At 51.5% G+C, this 8,710-nt stretch overlaps 1 protein-coding gene across 1 annotated transcript in view; it reads right to left on the bottom strand.

Moving 5' to 3' along the window:
- The window catches only part of CACNG2 (calcium channel, voltage-dependent, gamma subunit 2), a gene marked incomplete at both ends in the record, with an annotated part of 4,889 nt that extends 715 nt beyond the window's left edge, over window positions 1-4,174 (bottom strand). The window contains 2 exons of the mRNA XM_009078520.1: window positions 254-394; window positions 4,091-4,174. Of these exons, the coding sequence (XP_009076768.1) occupies window positions 254-394; window positions 4,091-4,174 (225 nt within the window). The remainder of the gene's footprint in view (window positions 1-253; window positions 395-4,090) is intronic.
- Between the last annotated feature and the right edge of the window lie 4,536 nt (window positions 4,175-8,710).

Genomic DNA, 8,710 nt, shown 5'->3' with positions numbered 1-8,710 from the left:
CCCTCCATCAGCTCCCAAGCAGTAGGAAAGTCCCTGCCTGCAGGGCACTGCTGCCTTCCTCTGCTAGTCGAGCAGGCAGGGTGGAGAGGCATCCTTGGGAGGCTGCTTTCACCCCAAATAAAGCTCATCAGGGCTGGGAAATACACACACTTCTGCCTAGGGAACTGTGCCCTTGCAGGACAACCTGGCTGGGCAGCTCCCCCCACCCCCTGGAGCCCATTCCCAGAGCATCGAGCTCTGTGCATCCCTTTACCTGCAGACACGAAGAAGATGCCGGCACTAAGGATGATGTTGTGTCGGGTTTTGTAGAACTCGCTGGCTGCAATGCAGAGTCCACCCATGAAAAGCAGAATCACACTCAGGATTGGGAAAATACTAGAGGCTCTAACAGCCCCTGCAGAGGAGAGAGGGAGGGAGGGGCAGAAAGAACAGTGCAGGTGTGAGAGAGGAAACAAGGGCACGGAAAGGCACCGGAGTGAGGGGACAGGGAGGGGTCACGAGCACGTTTTGTGGGTGGGGGTGAAGGGGAGAGGCAGAGGGCAACGTGAGGCAGAGGAGTAATTTAAGGGGAGATAAAGGCATTGGGGGATGGAGGGAGTGAGAGAGAAACAAAGTGTGTCAGAAAAAGAAAGTGGTCCAAAGCAACACTCCCATGCTGTGGCCACTGCTGCTGCTGTGAAGCCAGTGGCCCAGCATGGGGAGGTGGAGGGGGCTGTGGGGCTGCTGTCTGAGCTGGGAGCCTGCCTGTGTTGTCTGTTCCCCCTCACGCTGTCTTTTCCTCCACTTTCGGGGGGACTGTGAGCTGGAGGGGGAGCCCAGGCACCAGTCAGCTTCTCCTGCAGGGCGCTGCCGCTCGAGCCTGCGCTTCAAAGAACAGCAACCCAAATGCTTCCTGCAGAGCTGCTCCATCTCGAATCCTCCCGAAAGGGCATGAGCATCTCAAGGAGAGATTTTTTTTCCCTTTAGCGCTGAGAAGGAGCTCCTGGTGCCATGAACTGCTCTGCAGCTGCAGTGAGGACTGAGAAGCAAAAGTCCCAGCCCTGCGTGCCGAAACGCGGGGCTTATTCTAGTGATTAAACGCCTGGGCTCCTTCCAGAGGGCAGTGATGGGTTTGGATGTGCCAGCTCCCACACACGCACACTCTCCATCGGTCGATACGGGAAGAGCTCAGCCAGCAGAGGGCCATGGCATAGATGCACGTATATGCTCATATGTGCATGCAAAACATACCCCAAAGCTTCTGGGGGGACTCGCTCGTATTCATGCGGCGAAAGGCCGAGGCTGTGTATACGCACACCCACGCGCACACGCATGCACGCACACGCTGCCCGTGGGCGGTTCAGTGGGAACCCATGGTCTGCCTGAATCTGTGTTGCAAATATTCATGGGGCTTTTTTTTTAACTGGGGAGGGCCTTCTCCCTTCACAAGAGAAAATAAGCTGTTATGGTGTGAAATGAAGCCTTGCCTTATAAAGAAAGGTATCAGACAGGCTGGTGCAATTCTGCAATGAGCAAAGATCTGGAAGGGAGGATGAAAGCTAATCCCTCCTTGCCTGCAAGAATGAACCCCACTGAAGCAAATGAAGGACTTTTTCCTAAGTGGACAGAGACCATCCTTCAAAGACCCTGTTGGCCTCTGGATCCTACCAGGCACAAGCAATCAGTCCTTTGAGGGGTGCCCTAGCCTGCGCATGGGGAATGTAAAAGGCAGGGAGAAACCTCTCTTGCATGCTTTCCAGCTCTGCCTGGCTGTGTTTCATGGAACAGGATGGCGATAATAACCATCTTAATAGCTTCTGGAAAGCAAGGTGGGATATGACGATGGGAAGCTTAAATGGCAGGAAGGAAACATCAAGCAGACACCCACTGTTCAGAGGGTTTCTAGAGGGATGCTTGGCATTCTTGCAGCCTGGTCCTGGCCACCAGTTTTATCTGGTTCTTAATTCTGAAATTCACATCTGTTGGGAGAACACAAAGTTGCTGACTGACACGGGGAGCTGCGGGTGTTATGTGATGGGGGAGAACTGCAGCCATGCTCAGCCCTTGCTTTCTGCCTCTCAGGAGGACCGTGGCAGCAAGAGAGGGGCAGAATCTCATCCAGTCTTTCTGAGTCCACAGACTGTGGTCCAAGAAGGGAATGGTGTTCCTATGCTCCATTGCACTATCTGTGTCTTCTTGCAAAGCAGTGCAGGGATGCTTCTGCTTCCTCTCTGACACCAGGCAGTTGATTTCAAAAAGCCCAATACACCTTATGTGGTTGGCTGGCAGAAATAAAGTCTAAGCCCTTCTAGCCAGGCCATGGACACTGCCCCATAATTGTCCTGGTTCCCTGGATGAGGGAATTGCCTAATCTGATACGGATAAAGAAGTTCCTAGCTGTTCCTGCCAGTACTGCCAGGCATTGCCCATGCAGAGCACTGAGGGACTCTGGTTTGGCAGAAGTTCTGGGAAGAAGCTGTTCGGTGAGGTCCCTCTCCAGGCAGGTCTAAGCCAGCAGAAATCCTACTTCCCTCAGGAGTGAACCAAGTAGTCCTTTATTGACTTGCCAAATCCCTCTTTGAACCTGATTCTTTCTCAAAAAGGGCTCTACCCTGGGGACAGTGTCAGGTCCTGACATTGGGCCAATTTTTGTCTTCAGATCTTGTTCCTTCTGAGGGAACAGACCCGACCTTCTTGGGTAGTTTGGCCCCTTCCCCCAACTCTTCTTTCTGAAATGCAGCTGATGCTGCAAGCAGCTTCCTTGCTCCCAAAAAAATTCCTCTGCAAGGGCTGGTGTGCCCTCAGAGGCAGCCTGCACAGTTGCTGTGCCAAACTGGATCAAACCTCCATTTTCAGCTCTGCCCATTCAGGGGCCATGCAGCAAGCAAGAGACCAGTGCTGCAGAAAGTCAGCTGTAAGAAGCAATCTCCCTAGGTTATTTGCAATTTACAGTGGATGAAGAAATGTTTGAGAAACCAAGAGGAAGCAGCACAAGATCTGTCTCTTTTCACATACAAATGAGCCTCACAGATCCTAAATTATCTCTCTCATCCCTGCCGCAGGGCTGGGTCTCCACATCTGGCTTGGAGCACGCCCGGATGACAAGGAGCTATTCTGAAAGACTCCCGGTCTTTGGAAGCCTCTGATGCTTAACCTTGGGAGGTCAAAAGCACTTATCTCAGATTTCTGATGGGAGAAGATCTCGTGATGTCAAAAGACATTGGGCTTGTGGAGGAGGGCAGGATAACAAGGTGGGGACCTAAGAGAAAGAGTGATTCCTGCTCAGCCATGCTAAAGGAAGAGTAAGCTGCCTCTGGGGTGGAGGGAAATGCTGCCTGGGGAGGGCAACCAGGGAGGGCAACCCATTATGTGGATCTGCCTTGCTGGCCAGGATGCCACTGTGCAAGGTGGTGTGAGTGTCACCCACACACCCCAGGCTGAACTTGGAGCTCAGGCTAGTTTTTCTTACAGACATACTGTGTGCCAAGGGTACAACACCTCTCCTAGGGGCTCTGGGTAAGCACCAGGTCTTTTCTTCAAAGGGCTCTGACTGTCATTATTCCTGATTCCATCACTAAAATCACTAAAACCAGCAAAGATCAGATCCATAGCCTCTGTAGGGAAGTGGTGTTTGGGGAAAGGTGAAGGCAGCAATAGGTGCTCCTCAGACAAAATCCAGCTGGTTTCCTAAGTCTGATGCCACTGGAGTACCAGATAAGAAAATATAAACAGCCTCTACTTTAGGAGGACACACACACACACACACACACACACACTGCCCCAGCTAGCCCCGTCTGACCTCGTGCCCACTCAGCAGCTTTTCAATGGATTTGAATCAGGAGTCTGAATTTATGTTGTAATTAATTGCCACTAATAAAAAAATGCCACTGGTTGTTACTACAAGTTTGAAATTTGCACTGTCTCATGGGCAGGGCCCCAGGGAGGCGAGAGTGGAGCCATTTTTAGGGGGTGGCAAGGATCTGGGGATGTCTCCTCTGCTCCACTGAGTCTCCCAGGTCCCAGCGCCTCCACCACACTATCTTCAGGAAACAAAAGGCACTCGGTGCTAGCAGCTACAAGCCATTGCAAGGAGAAGAGCCTGTGGACTTACGGAGGAAATATTCTGCTGTATCGGCTTCATAATCTGCATCCTCAGGGAAGTGATCGATTTGCTTACACAGACCTTTAAAATTCCCTAGGGAAGAAGAGAAAAAAAAAAGAACAAATGAGAACACCAAAACCTGCCTTGCAGGAACAGCTGCCCTCTGCGTGACCCTTGGTGCCCACCCTGCCTTCCTCCCGGGCACATTACCCACTCATGTGTGGATGTCCATTAAACGCCCAGGTCCTCTCCTTGCATACTCACACATGAATCTCCCTCTTATTTACATAGGAACATGGGGTTTGATGTCTGGATCCGGCCTGATGCTCACCTTACCCAGCACCCCTCACTCAAAGAGGAGAGCATCAGAAGCTCTGCGACTTGTGCTGCAGACAGGCAGGAGAGCACTGCTCACATCTGAGGGAGGTGAGATGGGAACAAGAGCCAGAGACTGGGTCATATTGCAAAGCACATGTGTCAGGGTCCCTTCCCTTAGCATTGATCAGCATAACTGTGGGTGTTTGTGTTTCACCTGGTGTGGGCCCTGTGGATCCCAGCACTGCTGTGTACCACAGGGTGATCAGGTTTAGGTGCAAAAGCATTTGTTTCTCTCAGCTGTGAATTTGCTGCCTTTTCATTTCATGGGCAGGATACATCCCTTTGCTCCTGTGCAGTGGGTAAACAAAAGCTCTTAATCTACTTTCTGCATGTGACTGCTTGTTTTAACATACCTTTGCCAGGCCTCCTCTTGTGTCCTCTCACAGACTAAGGCTACACAGGAGGCTTTGTGCATGTGTATGTATGCAGCCCAGCAGCAAAATACCCTTTGCACATGGGGAGCAAAATCTTTCACCATAAGTGAGGGAAGCTGGGCTGGATACCCTCAGTTTCATCATGGTGGTTTACATACAGGGCCTTCTGCTAGCTTTAGTCATGGGACACTCTTTTTCACACACTCCATGACCAACAAGGCCATCCCAGCAGGAGGCCAGTGACATCTTCCAAGTCTTTTGTTGTCTGAGGTGTCTACCAGACTCTTATTTTCATCACTCATGTTTCCTCTTGGAATCAGGAATACCATTCCAGAGAGGTACTCCTCGAGCCACATCATCATTTGCATCATGACCACTGGTGGATTAATATCTCAAAGGATCAGGCTGCCCCTGCGTGTACAGGGATGGCCATGTGAAAGGCTTGGTTCCCCTAAACCTTTTCTCCTACCTTCCGTTCCATTTCCCTCTGGACGCTCTCACTGACTGGCCATTAACATGGAACTGATGAACATAATCTGTCCAGAAAGGAGGAATGCAGTGTCCAGATGAGGTGCATGTGTAGGTATGGTGATCCCATGGGCCTTCTCACCAGAGGTCAACCACCAAAGTGGCTCAGACTGACTGATCCCTCAGCAGAAGAATTTGGAGCCTAAGCCTGAAGAGTGACAAATGCTGTGGCAACCTGGGAAGGCCTCCTGCCATCCTGACCCGGAGCCCAGATGCTGGACCAGCTGGGTGTGCAGCATGAGGGGACAATGAAGGCACCACACATGTGGTTGTTGCCTCTGGGAAGGGTTGCTTGTGAGGAACTTAGATCCCTCCCAGGCCAACCCTACCCAGGCTGAGACCTGCAGGCACCATGGCAGGTCCCCAAGTCATGTCTTGGAAGGTTTATTCCAGATGAATTTGAATGATCTTTCAGGTATTTGTGAATGGCTGGAAGAAGGACCAAGCTCAAAAGATTCCACCTGAGCTGCTTCTTGAGGACAAGCTTTGCTGGATCAATGTTTAGGATGCTTTGAGAGGCAGTGCTGGGCAAATAGCTGTAGAAGGCAGGTATGTGTGTTCCTCTAGGTCAGCCCTGAAGTTTGACTTCTTCTGCACCCAGTCAGCTTGTGTTTGATGCCTCCAAGATACCTATCACCTTTAACTACTAGTTCAAAAAGCTTCCATGAAGAGGCTAGAGACAGCAGAGAGGAGCGTGTGTGTGCATTAAGAGGTAAGTAATAGGAGAAAAAAGTAGGAACAAACCCTCTCCATGTACCTCTGGAGTTCTATTCCCACATTGAAACTGTGGGTTATGAAAGGAGGTTATTAGTCATCCCTCCTCAATTCAGTTACCTCATTCAAGAGGTGTCTGCTTCTCAGCCATGCCTCTTCTGGAAGGAAAGCTTCATAGCCAAGCAAATTCCCTTGGCACACTTCCACCCTGCTACTTGCCCACTAAAATACCTGTGAAGCAGGCAGATACAGCATAAAGGGGGTCCTTTCCCTTGCTTGCCCCTGACTGCCTGGGACCATCTGCCTGCGACAGATGAGCAGCTCATCATCCTGGTCCGTTGGCTGTGGTCACTGCTGTACAGTGCACGTGAACACTGGCACTCTCTGAGGCACTGGGGAGGTCTCCAGCCTCAGATTTCAGCTCCTTGCCCAGCAGATCCTGAACACTGAGTTTCATACGTGCTGGGGGAGCAGGCAGAGCCTGCATGCACCTCCCAGGTGATGCTCCTGGCACACAGCCGGAGTCTCCCAGTTGGAATTAGCCAGAGACAGAAGAGGCAGTGCATCTGGAAATCCCCTCACTGTGTGCCATCCTTTCCCTGCTTCCTTTTTTTCTCCCTCTCCCCCGCTCTGTTTCTTGCTGTATTTGAGCCCAATTAATTTCTATGTAAAGAATAGAGCTGCCTGGGGAAGATGCTGCATCTTCTGCATGGTGTTTCATATGGACTAGCGTGGGATAGCTAGTTAGAGGTTCAGCCACTCAGGCAGGGTGAGGGGACATGCTGGCTCTTTGGAAATCTGCTCCTGGTGCCAAGTGCCCTAAAGGCTTTGCTGACCTGGCTCAGCAGGGTGCTTGGCCATTGGGATGTCCAGCCTTGGCTTGCTTAAAACACCGTGGCATTGCAGAACTGCCCTTCTCTGTAGGCTGGTATGTTGTGTCAGGTTGAACCCCCTCCCTGACTCAACCCTGCCAGGGTTCAGGAGGGCAGTGTTAGTGCCACTTGAGCCCCTGCTTTGTCTGTGCTCAGCACAGAGCGCCGTGGCTCTGGAAGCTGACTGTGCCTGTGCTACCACACCCTCTCCTCCAATGCCTCCTAGCATCTCTGGGCGATGGATGGGGAAAGGATGCAGAATTTAGGTCATTAACGCGCTAACTGGGAATATAAGAGAACAAGATTCAGTTTTTGCTCTGCCACAGGCGTGCTGTTAAAATCACTTCTCTCTGCCTCAGAGTCCCACCCTGTAAAATGGGGGTGGCAGCTCTCCTCTGCCTTGTGCCGTGCGGGGACGTGTTAAAGAGGGCATGGTGTGGGTGCGCGGGTGCCAGCGGCTGTGCAAGTGCACGGAGTAGGTGAGCAATGGATGGCTTCAGAAACCTGCTCAGTGTGGGGAAGGCCTTGATGTCACTTCTTGCGCCAAGGTCACTCGGCAATTCTCTGACAGACATCTGTGGCCTGCTGAGATGGTGCAGCAGCCTCCCTGGCACCTGTGCTGGTGGAAACGGGGAGGGGGGATGGAGCAGCTTAGCAGTGCTGCTGAGGTCTGACACAACAGCCTTTTCCCATGCTGCATGCATGGTTTGTGGAGCCAGGGAGGGTAAGAGCCATGTCCCACCCTATAGTTAATACAAGTGAACACCTAAGCAAGACCAAATCATCGTTTGGGAGGGTGTGTAGGTCTCTGAGAGCCCCCCAAGAGAATAAGAGCAACAGCTCCACGGTACTTGTGTCCCTTTGCCCTTCCCATTCTTCCTGACTCAAGCTATTTCATAGAATCATAGAATCATCAAGGGTGGAGGAGACCGCTAAGATCATCGAGTCTAACCATTAACCTGTCACTGTGGGAACCCCTAAACCCTAAACCAGATCCTCCAGTGTCAGATCCAGACACCTTTTAAACACTTCCAGGGATGGTGACTCCACCACCTCCCTGGGCAATCTATTCCAGTGGCTGAACACCCTAACAGGGAAAACATTTTTCATGCTGTGAACCTTGAAACAGGCAGGTGTTGAGCTCTCTGGCTTATCCCATGTGCTTCTACAAGAAACTTAAGCCACATGCTTTCACCTCCTTCCTGCAGCTCTCCCAACACAGCTTGGGATCTCCTCTCATCCTTTCTCATGCTCACCCACCAGAGTTTCCTCCTGTTTCTCAGTGTCTCTCATTCATTGCATCTACTTCCTTCTCCCTAGTGTGTCAGCATGGGCATCATCCAAACAGCCTGCTTTGGGGTGTGCAGGCTGCAAAGGAGGCAGGGAGGAGTGCTGACTTGTCTCAGGACAGAAGGGCTGGGGACACTCAGGTACATGGAAAATCACAGAGCAGTTCCCACATCCCTTGAGTATTACTGGGAGTCTTTAGACAAGATCACAACCATTTACTTGTTGCCTGCCCAAACTTTGGAAAACACAGTCCAGAGGTGTCAGGACTGGCACAACAGGCATCCCCCAGTGCCTGGACCAAGACAGAAGTTGCTCAGGCAGTGGCAACCTACCATAATGCCAAGAGGGACCGAATGTCTAAGATGCATGAAATTCTGCTGCACATTTATCCCTTAGAAAAGCCTCCTCCAGTGTGGCCAGATCATTGTTTGGGTACATGCTGTCTATCCAGGACATCTGGCAGCCATCAGCTG

Source organism: Acanthisitta chloris, unplaced genomic scaffold, assembly GCF_000695815.1.
Source record: "Acanthisitta chloris isolate BGI_N310 unplaced genomic scaffold, ASM69581v1 scaffold25817, whole genome shotgun sequence".
NCBI classification, from domain to species: Eukaryota; Metazoa; Chordata; class Aves; order Passeriformes; family Acanthisittidae; genus Acanthisitta; species Acanthisitta chloris.
The sequence above is the reverse complement of the archived record's forward strand: the minus strand, read 5'-3'. Positions and strand labels throughout refer to the sequence as shown.